The 26696-nt window shown below is 45.1% G+C and overlaps 1 protein-coding gene and 1 long non-coding RNA gene across 3 annotated transcripts in view; one reads left to right on the top strand and one right to left on the bottom strand.

The window, feature by feature from the left end:
• Positions 1–2142: 2142 nt before the first annotated feature.
• Positions 2143–25437, bottom strand: LOC149521940 (uncharacterized). Of its 2 annotated transcripts, none has more exons than XR_016347574.1 (3): positions 25395–25437; positions 15416–15594; positions 2143–5315 (listed from the first exon to the last, which is right to left on the bottom strand). It is a non-coding gene; the product is annotated as an uncharacterized LOC149521940 (long non-coding RNA). The 2 variants fall into 2 exon arrangements; XR_016347573.1 differs by lacking the exon at positions 25395–25437 and adding an exon at positions 21980–22113.
• Positions 22311–26696, top strand: part of MAP2K6 (mitogen-activated protein kinase kinase 6) — a 102750-nt gene continuing 98364 nt past the window's right edge. The window contains exon 1 of the mRNA XM_006129156.5: positions 22311–22497. Coding sequence (XP_006129218.1) covers positions 22482–22497 — 16 coding nt within the window. The 5' untranslated portion in view covers positions 22311–22481. The remainder of the gene's footprint in view (positions 22498–26696) is intronic.

The raw sequence follows: 26696 nt of genomic DNA, 5'->3' as shown, positions 1-26696 counted from the left end.
GGGGAGAGGGTGAGGCAGTGGTGGGAGGGGTCTTGGGTGACAGGGACAAAAAGGGCCCCTGTGCCAGATTGCACAACTGCTCTGGCTGGGGATGGTCCGTAGGGTTGCCAGGTGTGCGGTACTGAACCAAAGAGTCCGGTATTTTCACCTCCTGTTGGGTAAAACAATTCAGAAAATACCGGACACCTAAAATGTCCACTATTTTCTGATTTTTTCCCAGCCAGGAGGTGAAAATCCCAGGTACTTACCTGGTTCCGCAGGGGAGCTGATCAGCCCAGAGCAGGGAAATGGCCTGTTAGGGCCAAAAAGCCTCAAAAGCATTTCTTAAAGCGGCCACACTGTTCGGGATTTTTGCTCAACAACTTTGGTCTCCTCCTTTTTTTTCTCAACAGAATTTTTCCCCCAGTGCTTTTTTTGGGGGAGGGGGAGGGAGAGGGGTGTTTGGTATTTTTGGTTAAATCATCTGGCAACCCTAATGGTCCAGGGGCTGGGAGTTTGAGACCCCGGGTGCCTGTAGTAGTCCTTTTGACTTCATTAGGCATCAGGGCTGTGTCTAGATTGGCAAGTTTTTCCGCAAAAGCAGCTGCTTTTACAGAAAAACTTGCCAGCTGTCTACACTGGCCGCTTGAATTTCCGCCAGAACACTGACTTCCTACTGTAAGAATTCAGTGCTTCTTGCGGATATACTATGCTGCTCCCGTTCGGGCAAAAGCCCTCTTGCGCAAATCAAGAGGGCCAGTGTAGACAGCACAGTACTGTTTTGTGCAAAAAAGCCCCGATGGCTAAAATGGCAATCGGGGCTTTTTTTGCGCAAAAGCGCGTCTAGATTGGCACGGACGCTTTTCCGCAAAAAGTGCTTTTGCGGAAAAGCGTCCTGCCAATCTAGACACGCTTTTGCGCAAATGCTTTTAATGGAAAACTTTTCTGTTAAAAGCATTTGCCAGTCTAGACGTAGCCCAGGAGTTTAGTCATCAGTAAAATGCTTGCAACATTCTAGAACACAGAAGTGCACATACACTGGGAAATCCAGAGGAAAAGGATTAATTTTGGAGTTTCCTTTTTTTTTTTTTTTTAAATGAGGACTCATCTTGGGAGTAGTGGGTGTTTCATAGTATGAAGGCTTTGCAAGTTAGTACCAGGAGTTAATTTTATGCCTCAGGTCAGCCTGGAAAAAAAAGGCACAGAAGACTGTCAGTGGTGAAAACAAGGATCAGGGAGACACAAGGAGAAACGGCTTAGAAAAGAGGACAGGAAGGGGGAATATGATTGAGGTCTATAAAATCATGACCGGTGTGGAAAAAAGTAAACAAGGAAAAGTTATTTGCTTGTTCTCATAATATAAGAACTAGGGGTCACCAAATGAAATTAATAGGTAGAAGATTTAAACCAAACAAAAGGAAGCTTTGCTTCACTCAGCACACAGTCAGCCTTGACAGATGTTGTGAAGATCAGGACTTTAACAAGGTTCAAAAAAGGGCTAGATAAATTCATGGAGGTTAGGTCCATCAATGGCTATTAGCCAGGATGGGTAGGAATGGTGTCTCTCGCCTCTGTTTGTCTGGAAATTGATGACAGGAGAGGGATCACGTGATGATTTCCTGTTCTGTTTACTCCCTCTGGGGCATCTGGCATTGGCCATTGCCAGCAGACAGGATACTGGGCTTGATGGACTGGTGGTTTGACCCAGTATGGCCGTTCTTATGTCTGAGGCATAAGCTAGGCTGAACGCTGCTGCTCAGAAGTGATGTATGAAGTAGGTGACACTTCACAGCTCTAATATCCATCAGGCAAGATCTATCAACATCCATCAAGCAACTACGTCTATCACGTCAGACAATAGTACTCAAATCACTGCTACAGAATGTCTCGCACGCCTGAGGTCTACTATGGAAATACTAATTTCTCAGTCTGACTTCTGCTGCCACTTGGCAGCAAGAGAGTTTTACGGAGGTGAAATGCTATACACTTAATTAAACCAAAAAGCACCCTTATTTTTCAATAACCCTTCAGTTAAAACACTCTCCTGGCTCGGAGTTGTGCGAGAATCCAAACGCTGTCCAATGTTTTGCTAACACGAGGGAAGGATGCGATAGTTTCACTCCAAGGAACTAGTAATCGTGTTGCTGCACCTCGGTGCAACAGGATGAACACAAATCAGAGGTGGGCAACATCCGGCCCCTGCATAATTTCGTCAGGCCTGTGGACAGTCTCTCTGCCATGGACCAGAAGCTGTGAGCCTGGGTTGCCCCCTGCTGGACTGGGGCTGTGAGCGTTGGAGGTGGTGATCAGGGGAACTCCAGGTGCTGTCCTGGCCTGCAGTTGTTTCCCCTGCTGCTCCCATTGGTTGGGAACTGCAGCCAATAGGACCTGTGGAGGTGGTGCCTGCAGGTGAGGATAGCAAATAGAACTACCTACCCTTTGCCTAGGGTCACAGAGACATGCCGACTGCTTCCAGGAACCACACAGGGCCAGGTCAGGCAGAGTCTCCCTCAGCCCCACTGTGCCATTGACTGAAGTAAGCGACCCACACTCCAACCTCCTGCCCCAGCTCTGAGCCCCCTGCCACACCCTTCCTCTCCCAGACTCCCACCTCACTGAGGGCTGGAGTTTTGCACTTAAAGGGCCAGTGCAGGGCAAATGCCCTGTCACATACAGTCTCTTACGTTACATGTTAGTATCATAAGTAAGGCTCCAATCTTGCAATAAGCAGGGTTACTCCACTACCGTCACATCGACATCAGCGTGAAGGCCCTCCCCGGTGGATACAGCTTCAAGGATCACAGCCGACACAACACCCCAACTTCCATGACCAAAGACTTTACCAGACAGACTATTAAAGTAGACTATTATTCGGGCAAATCTATTTAGTTGCATTGTCTTGGCAAACAAAGAAGTCACTGAACCCTCCACCCCTGTGGCAAAGAGTGTGAATGGTTTTGTGAAATCGGTGAGAACGGTGAAAACAATGCAGACTGTGCAAAGCAAAAGGCCTTAAAGAGCGGGACTGAGGGCTGAACCGAGTTCTTGTGTGAAGTAGAGAGAAGATTTTTTGTATTACTGACCCCAGTGAAAGGAGAGAAGTCTATTTATTTATACATAGGATACACTAAAAGGAAAATCATCCTTGAAAATGAACAGGGAGGGATTAGTGTCCGAGCTATGAGCATACCAAAATCCACATAAACATCCAGAGGAGAAAATGCTAAGATGCAATGCTAGCTTTGAACTTGGGAATCTCTTACATTACAATAACATGCCTGATCACCAACTTGCCACCACTACCGCACACGAGAAGGAAGCCCGGTTCTGATGAAAACCCTTTGCTTAGCATGCACTCATCTGAATACAGAGTTGGTGCACTTCATGCATTTATGTTTTGTCAATCCACTTTTACGCAGCCTCTAGAGTTTCAAGTTAGTTCTGTCTATTTTGGCAGATTAAGAGTCAGAGGAAGAACACTGTGCAATGTATACTAAGTCATAAAAATAAATACAAGATTTCTAATTTCATAAAACCCCGTGGTTTGTTTATCTGAGTGAAATTGGCCAATCTTTCTAATAAACCCTCCATGGCCCTTATACCCTGAGTCTGCACTGAGCTCTGTGTTGCTTGGCAAATCAAGATACAGTGGTATAGTCTTGCTTACAGCAAGCTCTTTAGCCTACATGTCTGAGTTAAGTAGAAGGAAACTAATATCATCCTCTCTCATTACCAAGCATTCTGTTCTTTAGTCTTGCCTGCCGGTTTTTTCCAGCTCTAAGATTGTGTTATTGCTTAAACTGCTTAAGTTGCGAATGAGGTTCGTTTACTGGGCGCCTGTCGCTTTTATGATCTGATCTACTTTGAGACTTTAGAGCAGCGACAGGCAACCTAGACGAGAGACTGGGCCACGTGAGTGGCCTCCTTCATCTCCATGGGCCACAAGATTGTCCTAACCAAGACAATTTCCCAGGATAAGGTAGTTTTGCTCGCTGCGCTTGTGCGTACTTAGAATTTACAGGGTGTGCCAATTGCACCGTAGCAGTGCTGTGATTGGATGCAGAGGGAGCACACGGCTCTCTCAATGTTATGTGCAATCAGCATGCATTTCACGTGCTCTGCTTTACATACATGTCACGTTAGTAATACCAGTAGGGGGAAAAATGACATGGACAGAAACTAGCAAAACCTGCTAACCCTGCGCTTGAGCAATGGTAAGCAAAATGTCTTGCAGGGCTGCGCATAAAGACTTAATGGGCCGCATGTGGCCTTCAGGCTGCAGGCTCCTTCTTTATAGGTTGTTCTATCCTCTACAAGAACGCCTCAGCTGCTTCAGGGGGCAGCCGAGTTAGTCTTTACAGGATAAACAAAAAACAGCAAATGGTCTGGTAGCACTTTATAGACTAACAAAACATGTAGATCAGGCCTGCACAAGTCAGAAAGCGGCGAGGGCCATATGACTCTATATGCGGGCCGGAAGGGTAGGTTGTGGGGGGAGGGGTGTGATACTTTATTAATAATTTTTCAATTAAATCAAACAAATAATTTTTTAAATTCTTTTAATTTTTATTTATGAATCATGGGAAAATGAAAAACGGTGATTAATTTGATAAATTTGAACTTTGTTATACTTTGCAGGGTCCAAGCTCCGCACGGAGCAGGAGGAGAGTCTCCGGAGCTCTCCTGGCGCTGTTTAGACAAGAGGCCGGAGGGAAGGAGATAGATGGGGGAGGGGGATGAATTCAAGAGCAACAAGCGGCACGGCGGCAGTCCGAGCGGGTACGGCGGCAGGCGGCTCAGACCATGAAGTGCAGCTGCCCGCCCCTGCTTCTGAGCTCGCTGGCGTTCACCATCGGGGGAGTAGGTGCGGGGCACGCCCGCTCCTCCCACGGGCTCGGCTCACAAGCAGCGGGCTCAGTGCTCGTCTGCCTCCCGGCCGAGTTGCCCACTGCAACGCCCCCTAGGACACCGGCGGCGGCTGCCTCCATGCCAGCCCCGGCCCGGTCGCCTCTCCCCGCTGGCTGCCGCTCTGCAGACGCTCGGTTGCTTCACGTCCAGGCTGGGCTGGGCGTGTGTGGAGGGCGGCGGCAGCCTCATCGGGTACCCTGCAAACTTCAGCCATCGCCAAGTCCGAAAGTAGTCACGGGCCGCACAGTGAGCCCCCGCGGGCTGTATCTTGTGCAGGCTTGATGTAGATGGCACCATGAGCTTTCGTGGGCACAGCCCACTTCTTCAGATGTTCCTTCTTCAGCCATTTGGTTAAAAGCCAGATCTCCAGGCCTAACATCACGGTGTTAGCACTAGTGTGTCTGGGTGCTGGGGTGAGGGGAAGATCTCTAACTAATGAAAACATCAAGGAAACCAGGCATTCATTATTAATGGGCACAAGAGAAAATGCGTAAGAATACCAAAGACAAATAAAGGAAGCTAAAAATCAAATGAAAGACATAGCAGCTTCTTTCTCAGAAGCTCCGTTTATTTGGCTCGCAAAGTGCAAAAAGCACCCACAGTCTGCAATTACCTTCCAAATGGAGAACAAAGGAATGCAGATCATTTTGCACCATTCACACTAGTAAGGAACAGATGGCTTTTCCTCCCATAAGCCACCCGTTCTCATGATTGTTCATTGTTTGTCACCTTCTCTATTGTGAGGCAAGTGTGTTCTTGTTCGCTAGTTCACCCACCCACCTACCACTTTGGGGTTTTCCTTAGCAGACTCTCTTGTGGCCTCTTTTCCTCCAGATGGTCAGTTTCTTTTTGACAAACACGCAATAATTTCTTGATCTCCTAAAGCAATGAACATTTCTTTTTTTACTAGTTCCCACTCTATTGCAGTTCTTCTTACGTTCATTTACTGGTCTTTGAGGGTACGTCTAGATCAGTAGTTCCCAACCTTTTCCAGATGGGGACCCATTTTGATAATTCAGGAACACTTAGTGACCCTGGGCAATTCAAAAAATGTGTGAATGGCTCCTTAAGAGCCACCTGAGGAGACACCTGGCGACTCTTTTGAAATGTAACGGGAACCCCTATTTGGATCCCAACCCATACGTTGGGAAACCCTGGTCTAGATTGTGGGGCTATTTTGGGATATCCCGAAATAGTTACCCCACGTTTTTTAAACGTGCCTGTTATTTCAACATATTTTTCGAAATAACAAGTGCACTATTTTGGCATCCCTGTAAACCTCGCTCCACGAGGGTTAAGGGATGTGTTGAAATAGCGTGTTATTTTGAAATTTGATGCTGTGTAGATGCGCCAAATTTCAAAATAAGCTATTTCAAAATGTAATTGAAATAAGATATACAATTTGCATAGCACAAATTGCGTGTCTTATTCACCCTAAGAGTCCATAGCAGTCGTCTTTTCGTGCAACATTTGATCAGCTTTTGAAAGCAAAGCAACCTCCCGCCCCCAAATACCTTTTTAGGAAAATAAAAACTAATTTCATGCATGCTTGTTGTAAAGGACTGCTGTAATCTGAATGATCATTCAAAGTAGACTATGTAGACCAAGAGAATATGACATTTCCACTCATTCCTTCTGACTGCGAAATATTTAACAATTCTGCCATTTAAAACAATCCTTACTGATAGCTGAGTTTACACCAATCACGGTGAATGGGGTGTTTCACACATTAGAGCTATTGTTTCAGGCTCTCTGCAAATTCAGATATCATTATATCAGTTACACTCAGATCAGGTCCTGTTTTAAGGTTTTCTTTAAAACCATAACAGCTACAGACTTGCCTTTAAAAAGAAAAACGCTTGAGATTTTGGAGAACAATTAAACAGTCTGATAATGTATGCCTGCAGCTGATGCTCATACGCTATCTAGCTTGCTGGTCCTTCTCCAGCCTCCCAATTTTGGGAAATATTTCTTTAGTGAAAGAACCATGTTTACAACATTATCCATGGCTACGTCTACACTATGAGTTTTCTCTGCAAAATATATGCTAATGAGGGACTCATTTGCATGAGTTGCGATCTCATTTGCATATTTTCTGCCGATCCCTATTTGCGCTGGGGTTTTTGCACAAAAACAAGCAGTGTGGACATTTTCTTTATGCACAAAAGCCTCTTTTTCTGCAAGATCTTTATGCCCCCAAAAATGAGGCATACCAATCTTGCGGAAAAAAGGGTTTTTGCACAAAAAGAAAACGTCCACACTGCTTGTTTTCGCACAAAAACCTCAGTGCAAAAATGGATTGGCAGAAAATATGCAAATGAGATTGACCCATGCAAATGAGTCCCTCATTAGCATATTTTTTGCAGCGAAAACTCGCAGCGTAGACTTAGCCTATGTGTTTTATTTTTTGTTGTTTTTAAAAGTCCAGATATACACTCCTGCGTAATGGTGGGCTAAACCAGCTCTCCTCAAAGCCTAACTTTTTATGCTTGCCCCAAACTATTTTTTCCCCTTCCACACAGTTCTCATTTCTGTGAAAGGTGGTGATGGCTGGGAAATGGCATATTCCAATAAAAGTGCAACTCGGAAGCGAAGGAAATACAAATAACCTTTGACTGCTTTGAGATATAGTTGGCGCATGTCCCGACTCTGTCATCCACGGAAGCTAAGTAACAGTTCTCCCCCACCTGCCTGACTTCATTAACAATCTGCATTGTTTTTGGAATATCTCACTTCCCAGACATCATGACCTTTGTCCTCCCTGCATGTATCAGTCATCCAAAATCCACACTGGCTTTGGACAGTAACTAACGGCAAAGGCACTTTTTCACACTCTATGACCGGGAAGCACATTCACTAAATCATTTTACTTTATCATCAAATATCCGATCTCTTATATGGATGCTCATTCTGTGGCTGCCTTCAGTGTTGCACTTTACATGTCAATAAATAAATTGTTATTGTTATTGTTATTGTTAATAATAAATAATAATAATAATAATAATAATAATGGAACAAAATCCACACACACTTTACACTTAGGGTTTCCAGGTATCCAGTATTAGCCCTAACAGTCCAGTATTTGCGGCCTCTGTCTGGTAAAAAACCTTTTTCTCAGATGCTTCGGACATTCTTCCAGTGCTGCGTCTGGTGGGGACAGGAGGAGCAAGGGGATTTAAAGGCGCAGTGACTCTTTTTTCTTGTGTATGTTTTTTTTCCCCTCAACGACTTTGGTCCTCTGTGGTTTTTTTTCCCCTCAACAAGTTTGGTCCTTTTTTTTTTTGCTCAACCAATTTTCCCCCACCATGTTCGGTATTTTTTGAGAAAGTATTTGGCAACCCTATTTACACTGCCCACACAAAGGGTCTCAAAGTATTTTACAAACATTACACAACTCCTGTCTGAGGTAAGGAGAGGGAAACATAATCCTTCCCACTCAGATGCAGAAACTGAGCCATACCCATGTAAAGAGACTTGTTCAAATCACACATGGCTAAAGGAGAATACACAACGAATTATGCTTCTCTGTTTTTTTCAACAAACATCACAGATTGTTGCAAATAATTATTGGCCTAGACTTGTTCACCAGCTGTTGTGAGCAAATATTCAATACTGAAGATTCTGAGTGGACACATAGGTCACACTGTATATTTCTGTTCCTGGATAACTGCTCTATAAGCGTGTCCCCCCTCCTCCCCAAAGAAACCAAGTTTCCAGCATGAATATTCTAGATTATAAAACTGGAGATTTCCTTTCTGCAGAGTTTGCCTTAAAATACTGCCATTTCAGCAAATACTCCTGCCAGCAAATTCACGCTAGAATATCTTTGGAAAGTGAACTCAGAACAGGTACAGTCAAAAAGGCATATAACATTGACGTGATTATTCACAGAATATTTTTTACACTATCTGCCCAACTCCTCTCTCAAAGATCTCAGAGGAAACCAGAAATAGAACCCAGGTCATTAACCACAAGTCCAGCCCTCCTCTCTTATTTCCTTGGGCCTTTTTTGTTTCCATGACCCTGCAGTATCTCACACAGTTCATTTATTTTCACTTTCTCCTGTTCAGATCAAAGATCAGTGGTTGAGATAGCTGCTTCATGTACTGAAAAAACAACAAGTGGTCTGGTAGCACTTTGCAGACTAATGAAACATGCAGATGGTATCATGAGCTTTCGTGGGCACAGCCCACTTCTTCAGATGACCAAACTTTGAAACTGACAAACTTTAATCAGAATCAATATTGAAACCTGGTATACAGCTAAAAATACATCAAAAGGACTATCAACATGGGGAATATTCAATTAAAGAGTATGCAAATGAAGCACTGATTAGCATTTTGCCACGCTTCATTTGCATATTCTATTTGAGCCGTTTTTGCGCAAGGGTTTTTTGCGCAAAAACGGGTCAAATACATTATGTAAATGAAGCATGACAAAATGCTAATCAGCGCTTCATTTGCATACTCTCTGCTGGCAAAAGCTGGCAGTGTAGACATAGCCTGACAGTGGCAGACTTTGCAAATTACTTAAATTCTCCATGCCACAGGACAAAACTAAATACCCTCAGGAGGCAGATGCATGAAGAATGAAACAAAATACAGGACTATGTAGCACTTTAAAGACTAACAAGATAGTTTATTAGATGATGAGCTTTCGTGGGCCAGACCCACTTCCTCAGATCAAACAGTGGAAGAAAATAGTCACAACCATATATGCCAAATGATAGATGCAGTGAGTAATGTTCCGAAAGGGCTTAACTGTATGAAATACGATTGGTTTATAAATTTTTTGCCTTTTTATAATAAAGTGATGAACTTAACCAATAATTTCATCTGCCCTTCTCTACATGTTGGATACTTACTTATTCAGATAAATGAAGCCCAACTTGAACGGCAGGATTGTCAAAAAATTGCAATCGGGTTGCAGACTAGCAAAGGAAAATCGTAGTATTTGCGGTAACAAGATCCACTAACACTTTTCTGTGATTTCTCACGGTTGGCTTCTTGGAGCCCAGGGTAGGGATTCCAGCTGTCAGCTTGATATGCAGGATGTGCAATATCACAAATTAAACAGGACCTTACAAATAAGAGCAGTAGTGGACAACCTGAGGCCTACGGGCTGCATGCGGCCCAGTGGGGCTCCATCTGCAGCCCACGGATCCCCTGGCTGACCCCCTCCCCCATGCACCTCTTCCACACTGGGGCAACGGAGCCTCACACTTCCTACTCCTCTCTCCCAGCACTTGCAGAATGTGAAAATCACCTGATTTGTGCTCCGCCCCCTCTTCTTCCCTTCACGCACAGAGCTGAAATGCTGTGAATCAGCTGTTCGCAGCATTCCAGTTCTGACAGGAAGGGAGAGGAGCAGGTAAGTGTGGGGCTCTGGTGACCTGGTACACAAGAGGCACATGGGGAAGGAGGGAAAACAGGGGCCCACAGATGGAGCCCCAGAGGGTCATGGGGCTGCTGTGAACCACTGATGTGAAGAACGGCCATCCATGTGGTCCACCCAGCATTCCTGGTTGCCCATCCCTGAGTAAGACTTTTCTGTCTGGCACCCACATCTACAACTTACTCAGTTATACAGGAGTAAGGACTAAAATAATCACTCTTCAACGATGTTTAATAGTTACCCAAGCACCCTGAGGTGCGAATGGTCCTAAGCATAACATTGAATTGAGCACGGGCTCTGAGGATCGCTCTGCTGTAGCACCTTAGCGTAGTCACTCAGGACAGTGACAGGAGGGGCTCTTCAGAGGGTACACCTGGCTTTAGCCAGCCAGCTGAAAAAGATTGAGGATGGTAAGGTGATGTTGGTGGGAGGAGACAAAGTTTAACCAAAAAAAAAAAAAAAGCGGGGAAGGAACTTTTGCAAAGGGAATTTTGCTCTTGGCTTTACCGGGAACAGGATTGAATCCTGAAAATTGATAAAGATATGACACCATTATACCTCTGGACTGTAGAAAAGTTAGAATGGAAGTTAAAGATTGAGGGATTAGCCAGGATGGGTAGGAATGGTGTCCCTAGCCTCTGTCAGAGGCTGGAATGGATGACAGGAGAGGGATCATGTGATGATTCCCTGTTCCGTTCGCTCCCTCTGGGGCTTCTGGCATTGGCCAGTGCTGAAAGACAGGATACTGCGCTAGATAGATCTTTGGTCTGACCCACTATGGCCGTTCTTATGATTTTCAAATGGTTTCTGCTGCTTTATCCTGGGAAACAGAATGCAAGGATTTTTAGACAGAGCCGGCATAAAGCCTGGGCAATATTTTTGCAAGAGCAATCTTTGCAAAAATTTTTGCAAGAGCAATCTGATGTTCCTTTATTTTAAAAGGTAAAGACTTCTTGGTCTTCTGTTTGCTGCCATGCCAAATATTATTATATAGTATCACGTAAGCTGGAAAGTTGGCAATTTAAACTCCCGGGCTTCATCCAACCCGTTACAGTGAATGAGAGTCTATTGACAATACAGTAATTGTTGGTGCATCTGGTCCGTCATGCACATCAACAATTAGTTTGTGCTTCTGCAAAGACCTTCTCCACCATAGTAACAGATTGTTTTTGCTTATGATCTAAGGCAGTGGTCCCCAACCTTTTGGGGCTGCCAGGTGCCCGGGGGCGGTGCCACTCATGCGCCGCGCGTCCAGGGGTGGGGCTACTCACACGCTGTGAATCCAGGGGCAGGGCTGCACATGCGCTGCGCGCCGGGGGTCGGCATTGCGCAAGTGCCACGCGCCTGGCGCAGGAGCTTCCCGTGTGCCACGCACCCGGGGCCAGCACTGCACATGTGCCATGCGCCCAGGGCCGGCACTGCACATGCGCCACACGCCCGGGGTAAGGCCGGCCCAGATCATTCGGATGACGCATATAAATGCCCCGGCAGGCCCCATGGCGCCCGCGGGCACCGCGTTGGGGACCACTGATCTAAGGGTTGGCCTACGTTAAGAATCAACCTGATTTCATGATATTACTCAGGGATGTTAAAAGCATCATGGTCTATGCAACAGTTACGTTGACTCAACCTTTTATGTAGATGTCGCGAGGAAGAATTCTTCCGTTGACTTGGCTACTACCACTTGGAAGGGGGATTAATTATACAGGTGAAAAAACCGGTTCCATTGACCTAGGAACATCTACACCAGGGGTCTCCAACCTTTTCAAGCACTAGATCACTTTCTGAATTTAAGTCAGTCCAGGACCTACCCAAACCCAAATACCTCTGCCCCTTCTCCAAGGTCCTGTCCCTGCCCACCCCTTCGCTGAGGCCCCGTCCTCCTCACTCTGTGAAGTTGGGGTACAGGAGAGAGGGACAAAGTGACTTTAGCGCCCCCTGCCTGTCTCCCCAACCCTTTGCAACAAGCAGGAGGCTCCCAGGGGGCAGCAGGGCAGTGTGGGAAGGGGCAGCTGAAGTGCCGGCACTTCATAGTATTCCAGCAAAACCAGTCAGGATCACCCGTTAGAGGCGCCAAGATCTACCGGGACATCCTGCTTTACTGGTTGGTGACCGCTGAGCTACACTATCATGGTATGCTGCAGCTGTGCCACAACAGTGCGCACATACCCCTAAGGCTCTGACCCTGCAAAAGACTTGTATCGGTGCTTAAGTTTATGTGCTGAAAATACTCGAGAAAGAGTAAACTTTATGCACAATTGAATTGTGTCACTCTGCTTAAAATTAAGCTTGCGGGAGTCTTTCCAGGATCGGGGCCTTAGATTGCAAACTCAGCAGGGCAAGGTAGATCTCTCACGCTGTGTTTGTAGAATGATTAATACGACGGTGAGCTGATCTCAACTGAGGGCTCTGGGCATCGCTACAATAAAACCAAAATAGGTTGGACCTCCCTGGCCCGGCACCCTCAAGACCTGACTGATCCAGGATGAGAGATTTTGTCGGACCAGAGAGTTCATTTCTGGGCTCCCGGCTGACTTGCTGAGCCCCCAGGCAGCCCAGGTGAGCCATGCGCTGGACTTCAAGCTGGCTCCCCAGGCAGCATGGCGGGTTCCTGTCCCCCACCCCACCTCCGGTAGCCCAGCTGGGCCTCACGCAGGGCTCCTAGCCCCTCACTGCCTCATGCCTGGCTCCTACCACCTGCAGCGGGCCAGGCTCTGCTCCCCTCCTTCCCCCCACAGCATGCCAGGACTTTCTAATCTTGGAACATCCGTGGTCCGGACCAGAGAGTCCCAGTTTTTAGAGGTGCAACCTGTATAGCCATCATTATCATTCAAAAGTTACACATTTTGCGGGAATAAAATAAAGATATTAACCAGCAAAAGCCCCCCCCATTTCATTCCTCCTTCATTGGCTGTGTCTAGACTGGCAAGTTTTTCCGCAAAAGCAGGTGCTTTTGCGGAAAAACTTGCCAGCTGTCTACACTGGCTGTTTGAATTTCCGCAAGAACACTGACGATCTCATGTAAGAAATCAGTGCTTCTTGCGGAAATACTATGCTGCTCCCGTTCGGGCAAAAGTCCTTTTGTGCAAAGCTTTTGCGCAAAAGGGCCAGTGTAGACAGCTCAGCTTTGTTTTCCGCAAAAAAGCCCCGATCGCAAAAATGGCGATCGGGGCTTTTTTGCAGAAAAGCGCGTCTAGATTGGCACGGACGCTTTTCTGCAAAAAGTGCTTTTGTGGAAAAGCGTCCGTGCCAATCTAGATGCTCTTTTCCGCAAATGCTTTTAATGGAAAACTTTTCCGTTAAAAGCATTTGCAGAAAATCATGCCAGTCTAGACGTAGCCATTGTGTTCCAGCAGTATAAGTTTTGCTCTGAGTTTCTGTGTATGCTTTCCCATGCAAGGTATATAACAGAATGCTGTTGGGATGGATCAACTTTATGTGCAAGTCAGCAAGGAAGTGGCAAGCAGAAAGCGTTCCTAACGGTGTAATGAAAGATAACTCCAGCTTCTAAATGGACGATACATTGCAACAGAGAGTCTGTTGTTATCACACGGTGAATGTTCTTTGAATGGCAATCCAGAAGCTAAAAAGCTAGAAATCAAAGGGTGTATCACTTAGTAAGCCTCCAGATCCACCTACTTTTAATCCACAGACACAAAAACAAAACCGAGACAACAGAAAGAAAAAGGACAACTGAACATATATCTTCCAACTGGCTAGGTTTGTAGAATGCTGCCAAGTTGCTTGAGCAATGCTTGAAGGCTACACATGCTGCTGTCAATTTAGCTTATGGCTACTGTATTGTAACACTGCCACTGAGGATGTGTTAGTTAAAGGTCTGTCAACATTTCCATAATAAACCCCTAATTTCAAGGATTTCTTGCTTGGTTGTAAGGATTTTCTCGACTATGAAACTTGGCATGCAAGATCTTAAACAGGAGCATATTTTAAGCTATTTCCCTCCCCCAAACAAACAATCACCCTGGACATCAGAAAGTTATACAAACTTACCACTAACTGAATGTTGCTATATCCTTTTTATATTTGCCCTCATAACTAAAAATGGCAAAAATACCATTTGCCAAGTGACTACTGCATAACATGGTTTAAGTCACTAGAGGCATGTTGGAAGGAAAAAAGAGGGCCAGCCGAAGTTGTGGTATAGAAATCTGCTAGAACACACATTTTCCAACATATGGAAAAAGCATATTACAGTAATGACTAGTAGCAATGCGTATAATGATAGATCCCTCTAAATCCTTTAGGCAGGATTTTATACCTCTGGTATCGCTATTTTGATGATAAAAGTTCCAGCATAAATTGTGCTGCAAGTCTTTTAAGATTGTACAGCTATTAGAGCCCTCAGAATAGTCTAAAGTTTAGACTACTGAAGTCGGTTTTTAAATTCCTATAAGGAAAGGCAGCTTCATTATCAAAACTGAAAACTTGCAAGTAATAGATTTGGAAGATGGGAACCACTTAGTCTGCTTTAAAAAAAAGCATGTTAAAAAGTAATCTTTTTTTATAAAGCAGACTTTGAAGCATGTCCCATCTATTGGTTAGGAACCGTCCCTCTGCTGGCCACTAAGAATGTTAAAAAATGGTTATTACTGTAACCGTGGGGATGTTAAAAATGTTAGCAGTTACACGCTGGTTCCCTGGGAGGAGGCCTACAGATAGTGCACTCCTGGCGGCCAGCCCTAATCTCAGAGAACCGGCTGCCACCCTTTGCTGCAGACACTCAGAGTCAGCAGTTCACGGCGGCAGCCAGCTCCCCAGGAGCCGGTATGTGCAGGAAGTCGGCCTTTAAGCTGGCTCCCCATATGTACCGGCTCCCAGGAGCCAGCATGCACTACAAGTCACATTTTAAGCTGGCTCCTTGCGTGTACCAGCTCCTGCCTGCCGCCTCTTGCTGCTTCCTCTAATATAAAGTCAGCAGCACGGGGTGGCAGCTGGCTCCCCAGGAGCCGGACCAGGAGCCAGTGTGTAACCGTTCGGGTAACCGATAAGCTCAGGCTTATCATATGGGGAGCTCAGGCTTATCGGTTACCCCTTTAAACAGTTAAACTCTTACATCCCTATTGGCCACATCCTTATTTTTCAGTATGGTGGGGCAAACAGTTCAACCTGTTACCATTTGCTATGCAGCACAACGGAAACGGCCCCTGGTTCTTCACTTTCTTGGCCTACGTGTGAATTCTCCATATGATCATTGGGAGAGTTGCCCGTTGCATCTCAGCGAAGCGCAACAACTGCTTTGAGCTTCCTCTTCCACTTCAAACTCAGGATGGAAGCTCGTGCAGCTTAATCCACCTGAAAAGGAAAAAGAGAGATTGTAAGAATTCAGCCCGACACTGATCTACTTGCACTGTGTGTTCCCACCTGCGTGCTTCATGTCAATTGCACCGTGTCCGAATTTAGTGTGTAAGCTTCCCAGACAGGGACCTGTATTCATTATGGGCCGAATCCATCCTTGTGATAATGCCACTAAATTACACCAGGGATGAACTTTCTCCTATGTGGGGTGCAAAGTTCTATGCATAATCGTTGGCACTTTATAGCTAATTTCCAGCATGTCTCAGCTGGATGGACAAGGCAGAATTTACCCAGGAACAGAATGAAATTACATGCAAAAGGATCTCCTGTTAATAGGAATCGTAAAGACTGCTGTCTGCATCCAGAATAAGAGCTCCTAGATCTCCTGGAGAAGCGTCACGGGGGAATATTTATTTTTGAGGACTTCAGTTAAAGCCGTTGGCACAAACAGCGAGGCTGTGTCTACACTGGGCCACTTATTCCGGAAAATCAGCCGCTTTTCCAGAATAAGCTGCGAGCTGTCTACACTGGCCCCTTGAATTTCCGGAAAAGCACTGACGATCTACTGTAAGAAATCAGCTGCTTTTCCAGAAAAACTATGCTGCTCCCGCTCGGGCAAAAGTCCTTTTTCCGGAAAACTGTTCTGGAAAAGGGCCAGTGTAGACAGCACAGTAGTGTTTTCCGCAAAAAAGCCCGGATCGCGAAAATGACGATCGGGCCTTTTTTCCAGAAAAGTGCATCTACATTGGCCACGGATGCTTTTCTGGAAAAAGGGCTTTTCCGGAAAAGCATCCTGCCAATGTAGACGCTCTTTTTCCGGAAATACTTATAATGGAAAACTGTTCCGTTTTAAGCATTTCTGAAAATTAATGCCAGTGTAGACGTAGCCCTGGAGTATAAGACTGGGACGTCTCAACTTGGAAGAAATATGACTAAAGGGGGGATATGAGCAGGGCCGGCCCGAGCCATTTTGGCGCCCTAGGCCCTGGGCAGGCAGTGCCGCCTTGGGCGCATGGCGCATGCGCAGGTCCACCCCCAGGGCACGTGAGCCCACCCCTGGGCGCACGGCGCATGCGCGATCCTGCCCCCTTGGGCCGCGCGGGCCCGCCTCCAGGTGCACGGCGCATGTGTGAGCCTGCCTCAGGGGTGCGCGCAGGACTCCTGCGCTGCCTGGCCACCACCACTGGCACACAGCCCGGGGCTGCCCGGGTAGGCCGTGCCTGTCCGTGCAGGGCCCCGTTGCTGTGGGGGGAAGGGCACTGAGGGGGTTAACGTGGCCCTCGCCCCAGGCGGCCACTGCAGCCTGCTGGGAGCCGGGCGCGTGGCGCCTGATGGCTGCCATCAGGGGCACCACGCGTCCCTTACAGCTGCCATCAGGCGCCCCCCATCGGTAGGTGCACCATGCAGCTGCCTGGCTCGCCCACCCCTTAGTCCGGCCCTGTATATGAGAGAGGTCTATAAAATCATGCCTGGTGTGGAGCAAGTGAATGAAGAAGCCCTATTTTACTCCTTCCCATAACACAAGAACTAGGGGTCACCAAATGAAACAAGGAGGTAGCAGGTTTAAAAGGAAGCACTTCTTCACAAACAAAAGGAAGTATTTCTTCCCACTATGCACCATCAACCAGGCGCCAGCGGCTGTTGTAAAGGCCAAGACTATAACCAGGTTCGAAAAAGAGCTAGATAAATTCATGGAGGGTCGCTCCTGTTACAGGGCGGCATCACCCCCCGGCGTCGTCGACCCGCCCCACACTAGGACTGCGCTGAGCCCCGTGTTGCACGGGGTGCGCAGAGTTAAAGCCGCCGTTTGCGTGGCTTGCTCCCAAGCCGCGGCTTGGCTGAGCGGTGCGAGGGCCGGCAAGCCGCCGGCACGGTGTCCGGGAACAGCATTCGGGGGGGCGGGGAGATGATGCCCATGAGAGGGGGGCGTGCCCTCGGGGAACGTGCATCCCCAACGCCAGGGGGAGGGGTGGAGGCTGGCGCCATGTTTAAAAGAGTAAGGTCGGAGGGCCAGTGGGAAGGAGAGGAAGGAGGAAGAAGGTTGGAGGGCCAGAGGGAAAAGGCAGGAAGGATTAAGGAGGCCAGAGGACCAGAGGGAAGAGATTTGAAGAAACGGAGGGAAGAAGATAAGAACTATCCCTCATCGACCCTACGAGAGGGTAGGAAGTAGCCCAAGACGGGGCTGCCTTCAAGGTAGCCCACAGACTGGTGAGTTATGGCCGGAAGCCCCACCAGTCGGACAGGACCCCAGAGGAATCTGTCCTTAGGGCCCTGGGCTGGGGCCCATGAGAGAGGGCGGATCTGTATGCAGGAAAAGGCTGGCTGTTACGCAGGCTGGTCCAACATACCAGATGCAGTCGAAAAACATGTCCACAGTAAAGGCTCTACAAATAGCCTGGAATAGATGGAGAGCAGCTGTCTGGATTTGTGAGCTCTTTACTGGAGTACAAGACTTGGGGGGGAGAAACTGTACATGTTGACCGGGAAGTTTGGAAGGATGTTTTCAAACCAAATCAAAAGTGAACATCAATAATCTGATAAAAGACAAGAAATTCAAAGCTGAAGTCGACACTTATTCCTTTCCTTGTTCTACTAAGCCTTTTGTTCCTCACTGCAAATGGGCGCTTCTTCACTGCAGGGTTAATTTGAGGTATAACTCAAGTTGCCCATATCCAATTCCTGCCCACGCACAAAAGCATCTAGTTAAGTGTACTTTTAAACTCCTGCTAAAGTGTCGTGCATGCCGAACACAGTCATTCCATGCCGCTCGAGTGCTCTGCAGCGAAGACAAACCTATTATAGATACATACAAAAAATTAAGTGCTGTCTAACTGCTGTCTCCTTCACTATAACTTGTTTGAGTTGGAAGTAGCTTGAAGAAGACCTAGGCCCCAAAGCTGATTTCACTGGTTTTATTTCCTTAGTGCCAATCCTGTGCACACACATAATTTTAACCACACGACCAGTTCCACTGACCTCAAACTAGGCACAAGAGTAACTCTTTGCTGGATCAGACCCCAGTAGAAGCAAGATCACATTCAAGTTGTGTCAAAACTTTCATATTAATTTTGGCTACGCCTAGACAGCGGGGCTATTTCGGGATACTTCCAGTATCCCGAAATAGCAATTCCGCATCTTAAAACGCGCCCATTATTTCAAAACAGATTTCAAAATAACAGGCGTGCTATTCCGGCATCCCTGTAACCCTAGTTCCATGAGGTTTAAGGGACTTGTTGGAATAGCGCTTTATTTCGAAATTACCTCAAAATAAACTACACAATTTGTGCTACGCAATTGTGTAGCATATTTCGAGATAAGGGTGCTGTGTAGATGCACCCTTACAGCCCCCTAACGGTGTGTCTATGCTGCACCTGTAGCTCAGAATATGCAAGATACTCAATTTTATTATTTTGAAATAGCTTGTTATGAAATTTGGTACTGTCTACACAGCACTTATTTCAAAATAAATTGCTATTCTGAAATGTCCCTTAAGCGTCGTGGAATGAGGTTTACAGGGACATCGGAATAGCAAGCCCGTTATATTTTGAAATTAGGGATGTTAAATATCGGTTAATTGAATAGTCGAATAACCTCATTAATTCGTATTGGTTAGTTGACTATTCTATGGTCCCTGGAGGCGGGGCCAGTAGCCAGTGCATTTCGGCTTCACCCCCAAGGAATCCTCTGCCGTTGTGCGCTGCTGCCTCTGTATCAGAGGCAGCAGCGTGGGGTGCCAGGTGTGAGCTGGTCTGTGAAAGGAACCAGTTTAAAAACAAGCTGCTCCCCTTGCGGACCGGCTGCCTGTCGCTCTGTGCTGCTGCCCAGACCCGTTGCAAGCCAGGACTGAGCTGGGCTGCTGACCAGCATGCTAAAAAAATTACTGGCAAAGGCCGGGGAAGGGAGTGGGAGGGAAGGATGCATGTACTCTATAGCATTAACCTATAAGCTTTTGCTTATCAGTTAATCGGCTACACTATTCCATCCCTATTCGAAATAATGGGCACGCTCAAAAGATGCGGAATAGCTATTTCGGGATACCTCCAGTATCTGACAAAATAAAATAATCAGATAAATAATCTGATAAAAGCTAAGAAATTAAAAGCTGAAGTTGACACTTATTCCTTTCCTTGTTCTATTGAGGGAATACATACCTCCAGTATCCCAAAATAGCGCTGCTGTGTAGACATAGCCTAAGAGTTTAAACTAGAATGTACTAGGTTGTTCGCTTTTTATCAAATCTTCACTTTTATACTGGCATGGTTTTAAAAAATATTCTCACTCAGCTCATGCTAACGTGTCATTACAAACTCTTCAATAAAAATACACTACCTAGCATACGCACTGGAAAATAATACCAAAGCACATAGGATCACTCTGAATAAAACAGCAGCGGAAAAGCAAGGCTTACTGCTCTTTAAGAAAATACCATCACATTTTTAGGTTTTTTTTCAGATAAAGACATTGAGAAGGGCACCCAGTAGGTTAAAGTCTGTCTGAGTTTGGAGTCTCTCTTCATAAAAGTTATTCAAAATAAAAACTTCTTAACTGAACTTGTATGTAAGACCTTGACATATCAACTGGAAAAAAAGTGAATGGAATAGAACGTTAAATGGAACCATGATATGAAAAGAACTTCACAATAACATTTGACAGCCTGGATACCACACGCTTTTGTATGATGAAAGAGGTCAAGGAAATACAGGGAAATAAAGGAAACAAATATGATTAGTTTTTATATATTAATAATGCAACAAGAATTTCAGGTACTTCTGAATACAGGCCTGAAGAAAGGAAAAACATGTTTGTACCTTTTCTTTTACTGCTTCATGATGGAGAAAGGAAAAATCTAGATCGTTTTAATTCCTCCCTTCAGAATTATTTTTCTCCATGTTGATTTGTTTTTTTTAGCCTTGGAGACTTCAGTAAATGCCAAGTTTTATCTCCTCTGTATTTGCTAGAGGAAATATTGGAAAACTCGGAGCAGGAGATTTTTCTAGACCTGACTGAAAGAGGAATGGTTGTTTGGCATCTCTCAATTACTTAATCAGTTGAATACGTGGTTTGTTTTTTTAACTAAAATAAGTTCTATGGAACGGTCTCCGTAATGTCTTATTTAAACTCTACAGCACATCATTCTGGGATGCATTAATAGGAGTGTTGTCAGCAAGACATGACTAGTCATTCTTTTGCTCTACTTTGCACTGATTATGCCTCAGTTTGAGTGTTGTGCCCAATTCTAGGTACCACATTTCAGGAAAGATGTGGAGAGCTGGAGAAGGCCAACAGAAGAGCAACAAAAATGATTAAAGTCTAGAAAATGTGACCTATGAGGGAAAACTGAAAGAACTGGGTTTAGATAGCTTGGAAGAGAAAAGATTGAGAGGGGACTTGGTAATGGTTTGCAAGTACCTAAAAGGCTGCTACAAAGAGAAGGGATAAAAATTATTCTCCTTAACCTCTGGTGATGGGACAAAAAGCAAGGGGCTTAAATGCAGCAAGGGAGGTTTAGGTTGGACATTGGGAAAAACTTCCTAACTAGCAGGGTGGTTAAGCACTGGAATCAATTGCCAAGGGAAGTTGTGGAATCTCCATCATTGGAAATATTTAAGAGCAGGTTAGATAGACATCTGCCTGGGATGATCAGATGGTACTTAGTCCTGCTGTGAGGACAGGGGACTGGACTCGATGACTTCTCGCGGTCCCTTCCAGTTCTAGTGTTCTGTTATTCTATAATCTACAGACTTTTATGCACTCGAGTCCCTTTTCCTCTTAAGTATTTAACAACTGGAGTAACTGTCTCTTTTTTCCTTCCCAATTCATGGCAGAAACAGCATGACTAGACTGTAAAATGCATGTGTTTATTTCTGTGACTGGGAACGAATCGATGTGCACTATGCACGTCAAACACGAAAGGCCAGACTGAAGAAATCAGTCTAGTGCTGAGTTTTGAAAGCAGTAAATTCCATGGACGTTTTTATTTTTTTGGGGGGGGAGAGGGGAAGTCCATGTCATAATATCAGCCTGGGGGTTTGCAAACTGCCCCCCTACTGAATGACAGCTTCATGGATTCAGTGGAATGGGGCTGCCCTTGGAGGCTGCTGGATGGAGACTGTCAGGGAGTAGGGACCAAAGCCATGTATCTTTGGATCCGGCTCTGCTGGAATACACCAGTGTTGCTAAGCAGACATTTTGCACCCACATGCATCACAAGCAACCACTTATATCACTCACTGCCATGCACAGACACATGCACACCATGGCCAAAGGAACATGGTAGCTGGGGGGTTAATAATTTGCCTCTTCCCCCAGCTTGATCAGAGCCAAGCTGCCCAGAATTAGGCTGCTATTTGCCGTGTCTCTGCCTGAAAGCACAAGACCTTACGTGCAAGTCGCCTGTGCCGGAGCCCTGTGAAAGAGCCGATCCTTTTTGCAATGCCTCCAGCTGTGCCGGGCTGCGCCGTGCAATGTTGGCGATGCACCAGGGCGACTGTCTCTCCCTTAAGGAAGCGTTCCATGGACTTCTCCGGGAAACTACATTACCCAGCGACCACCGCGTTGCTCGTAGGAAGGACGTCTGCGCACTAAGCTACTCAGATCCAAGTTTGGAGCTTTTAGCTGCTAGCCCTGGCCCATCATGTAGGTGCAGCAGAGCCTTCCCTTCCATTGCAATTGGGGGAAAAAAACCCCACTTTGCAGTCAGTTTTGCAAGGTGTGCAATTGCACCTCCCCTCTCTGCAAAGAGATCTGCTGCAGCAAGTGAGAAAAACTCCAGTTGCATGAAGATTGGGCGCTTGCAGTTTGCATCTTTGTTGCAAAACTAGCTACAGAAGAGAGGCAAGGCAAAGTCTTTTGTGCTCCCCTCCCCCATCAAAGCAAAGGGGAAAATGTCTCAGCCGAGAGGTAAGGATCCTGCTTCTGTTCCTTGCAAAATATGCAAAAAGTCGTGCATGCATTTTCAAGTGCATGAATGCAATTTTCGGGATGCAATTGCATTTTGAAGTTTGAGGCTTTCCATAGCTCTCAGTTGCATTTCCTGTTTAGTGTATGCCTTTTTTTGCAGACACACACATACACACTCTCACTCACACAGTTCCTGTAAGGCAGGGCTTTGCAGTTCAGCTGTGCATTGACGTTATTTGCATTCTTCTGTTGGGATTACCGAGCTCTTTCTGCCTTTTGCATAGTCAGGACAGATAAAGAATGCTGAAGAGCGTATGCATGCACTACTGTATGTAGGTGCAAAATAGGCAAAAATGCATCCAAGCTGGAGCTGATTTCAAGTGCAGCATTAAACCAAACTTTTAAAAAACGGTCTCTGGGTGGGATAGAAGGTGAAACTTGAGTGGAGTTCCTAGGAATGAAATATACACCCATGTTTCCAGGAGAAAGCATTATTCTGGTGCCAGTCTTGAGAGAATTTTCCACCGACACTTCCCACCCCCATTTAATATTAGGTCACTTTTGGTCAGAGGCAGGGAGCGTGATGCATAATCTCAGATCTCTGGGAATATGCAATGGATGGCTTGTGTTGTATTTCTCCTGGAAACAGACTGGATGGCTGGGCGAGTGTGTGTGTGTTTTTTAGAAGCACGGTGGACTTGCAGGGTGTTCTGAGTAAGGTTTACAAAGAGAGGAGTCACGGCGCGTTGTATAATAAGGGGGGAAAGTTGTGAGCGATTTTTGTTTTTTAATTTGTAGAAATGCTGGTGTGTGTGTGCAATAAATATCTCAGGTCTTGAATGGAAGAAGTAGGAGTGGATTTCTAGCCAGTCCCCGTGCACGTAGGTACACACACACACACACACACACACACAGATTTGTCGGCGACGAGGTTCCTGGGTACACAAGATGCAGCTCTTGGTATTTCACGTGGAAGCTGCTTTTTCTTGCAATTTGCAGCCCTCCGCTTCAAGGGGTGGATCAGAGACATTGCCAGCATCGGACACTTGGGAAAGGTGTCCCTAGGACTTTGACACTGGCAGAGTGTCCTAAATACACTTTGACTAAGTGCAGTGGGAAAGGACATGGGGAGAGGAAGGTAAGTTTATCCTTGGAAGACATTGCTCTTATATCCCATCCCCATTTTTTTTTACAACAGACATTGATAGGTGGTGTAGAATTTATTCCTAATATGGATTTGCTGCCATCGCCTCTTCAGCCCAGTGGAGAATTATAAAAGTTCCTAACAGAAGGAGCCAAAGAAGTTTGATTAGAGTCACTGGACACCCCACCATGCTGAGTTGTAGCTTAGAGGGGAATTCTGCCTCCTGTGCAGTGGAGGGAGGATGGGGTGGAGTTGTTCGTGAGCTCTCCTAGCCAGGGAGTTGGAAAAACTGATCCACCAGGACAAGCTGCCTCTTAGAAAAAGACTTAGCAGCAAGACTGGGTTTGCCTGGGATAGGAAAGGAAGCCCATTTCGGGTGTGACCTCGCTTTTTGCCTTTCCTAGCACTAGTCCTGTCAGTTCCCTTCAGTACCAATAAAACGGTAGTCGGACAAGGAGCCAACCCACAAAACATTATTTCAGTGAATAGATTCATTCTTGAATCCCTTTTCCATTCATCTCGGTTCCATCATACCAGTGCCTTTAAGTTTGCATTACTTTTGAATTGAGTCATCCACAGCCTCTCCAACCCCAGGAAACCATTGAAAGTCATTTTTCAGAATGAACTAAAGTTAGGTCATTTAATATTGCACATGAAGTTACCTTTCCAGACTTCTAATAAATACATACATTTTATATATATATATATATATATATATATATATATTAATTAGAATGAAAACAGGAGCTATTGTGTGTGTAATATTTATTGAATAGCTCCTGCCATTCAACTCTGGAATTCCCCCTTCCCCCCCCTCCCCCCCCCGCCCATTTCCAACAGCTTGTCATGGAAAGTTGACAAAGATGATATTTAATTGGTTTCTGTGCTTTTCTTCACAACACAGACAATGTAGGTTGATATGTATGTGTAAGAGGAAGTCTCATTCTTGGTTTAAAAGAATATTTTTTTTAGATACTTACAAATATAAGCTAATTGGAAATAGACTAGAATTATTATTGTTCCATGAAAAATATGTCAACAGATTATTTGAGGAACTCTCCTACCTAAAGTTGCTTTGTAATGGAGACGTCACAGTTTTATGCAGTTTTCTTTTCGTAACAGTAAATAAAGTAGTGGACAGTTGTAAACATGAAACGGCTCAGAATTTGAGAGCTAGAATTCAGATATTTTGGGGCAAATGCAATACCAGTTAAGCGTGTCATGGGAAAGTACGGAGTTCTAGCATCTAGCAATTCAGAATTAAGCAATCACTGGGAAAACAGGATTTTCTTATTTTTGTTAGTTTTAGTCCCTTGAATAACTATGTTCCTATGTATGTCATTACTTAACGTAGCAAAAAAGTGAACAGAAAGAACTGGAAGCCTTGAATCTCTGTATGGCAGAAGTTATTTCCACCTTGATATATGCAAAATAGTATAGAAAATGATCTGTTTGAGGACATTACAGAAGAATTAGCATCAGTGCCATATATGGAGTACATGGCTGTCACAACTATAGGATACTACAGAAAAAGAAGTAGAGGAAATCCCTTATTACTTAGATTCCTTGCTGAACACATGAAAGTCAGAGGCTGCAAGTAAGAATTAATATGTTCTAGGAGATACATTTATTGTAACTGATTATCAGTTGCTATTTGTTTAATATGGATTTAAAAAGTAAATCACCATGCAGACACTCAAGGATCTGATCTCACAATACTGAGATCATAGTGTGAGAGAGTACATATACTTACATCCCAGTTCTTGCATTTCAGTGATTCAAGTTTTGGATTGCTGATAAAGGAAGTTAAAATTTGATGCCGATGATGTTATAAGAGGGTGGTCACGTGTGTCTCACTGACATGTGTTCTTATGGACTTTGATCAAAAGGAAGTGCACATATTGAATGTTACATTTAATTTTTTTCCTGCTCTGAATAGTCACCAAACAGACATAAAACAAAAATAGTAACTCATGTTTATCATCTTTGTGTATAGCACCCCTAAGGGTTTCTGCTGGTATAAAATTAACCTCTTCCAAGCCTTGTAAAGATTCAGGTTAGTTATGTAACACCCACTTTTCCTGTACAGTGCCATTTCAGAACTTCGTGCTATTAAGTGTCTTTACGTGATCACTTGGCTATGAGAGCACTTGCAAAAACAGTGTGACGTAACGTTTGGAGTAGTCAAGGAGGGTTGAGACTAGTGGCTTTGTCTAGTTGGGCAAATATTGTAAACGTTAAATTACTTGCAGGAATTCTGCCTTTTTAGTTTGTAGGTTTTTCATTTTTCAAAGAGGGTTAATTATACACCCTTGTATTGTGCAGGTTGTCTAGGACTGTGCATATATGCGATTGGCCACTCTAGTTCAGAGGGGTATTAAGAAGGAGGGATGTGAATGTTTAACTGATAAGCCTCATGGGACCTTAATGGGGCTACTCCAACGAAGGCACCCTCCTCTTTAAATGGTTAATTAGTTAAACATTTCGCTGATTAACCAATTAAACAGGATTTTACATCCCTATTAAGAGAGAACCCATTTTGCATTTTAAAAACACCCAAAGGAGAGAATCTCTCACTCGGCAAAGGAAGATATTTTAGTTCTCACAACTATCAGAGGAATTTGCCCAGGGTTGAGAAAACAGAATGTGAAACTGAAGATTAAGGGGATGGAGCAGCAATCAATCACGTATTGACACAGAACTGACCGGTATTTTGAACAGCTGACTAAAGTGGGAGTGGTTATTGTTTACAGTTTCCCCCATCTCTTTTGCTAACTTAAGCAGATGCCATTTGTGGCAACATTCCTGGGCTTTTCACGAAGCAGTTTCCAACACTATTCTCCGTATTAGCTATTGGTCGCTCTGGCAGCATTAGATTTTCAGTTGGTAAGTGTTGGTGAATGTTGATTTCACTACATGCAAACGGACTGAAAACAGTATTTCCATTGATGATCAAAACGTACATCTCGGAACAGAAGGAAAAAGCAGCTTGAAAACTTTTTAAAAGTTAGATTCAGGGGTGAAGAACCTTTTTTTTTTTTTTTAAGTCGGAGGC

Source organism: Pelodiscus sinensis, chromosome 20 (genome assembly GCF_052426305.1).
Source record: "Pelodiscus sinensis isolate ZL-2025 chromosome 20, ASM5242630v1, whole genome shotgun sequence".
In the NCBI taxonomy this organism is placed as follows: domain Eukaryota; kingdom Metazoa; phylum Chordata; order Testudines; family Trionychidae; genus Pelodiscus; species Pelodiscus sinensis.
This window is presented reverse-complemented; position numbering and strand designations above follow the sequence as displayed.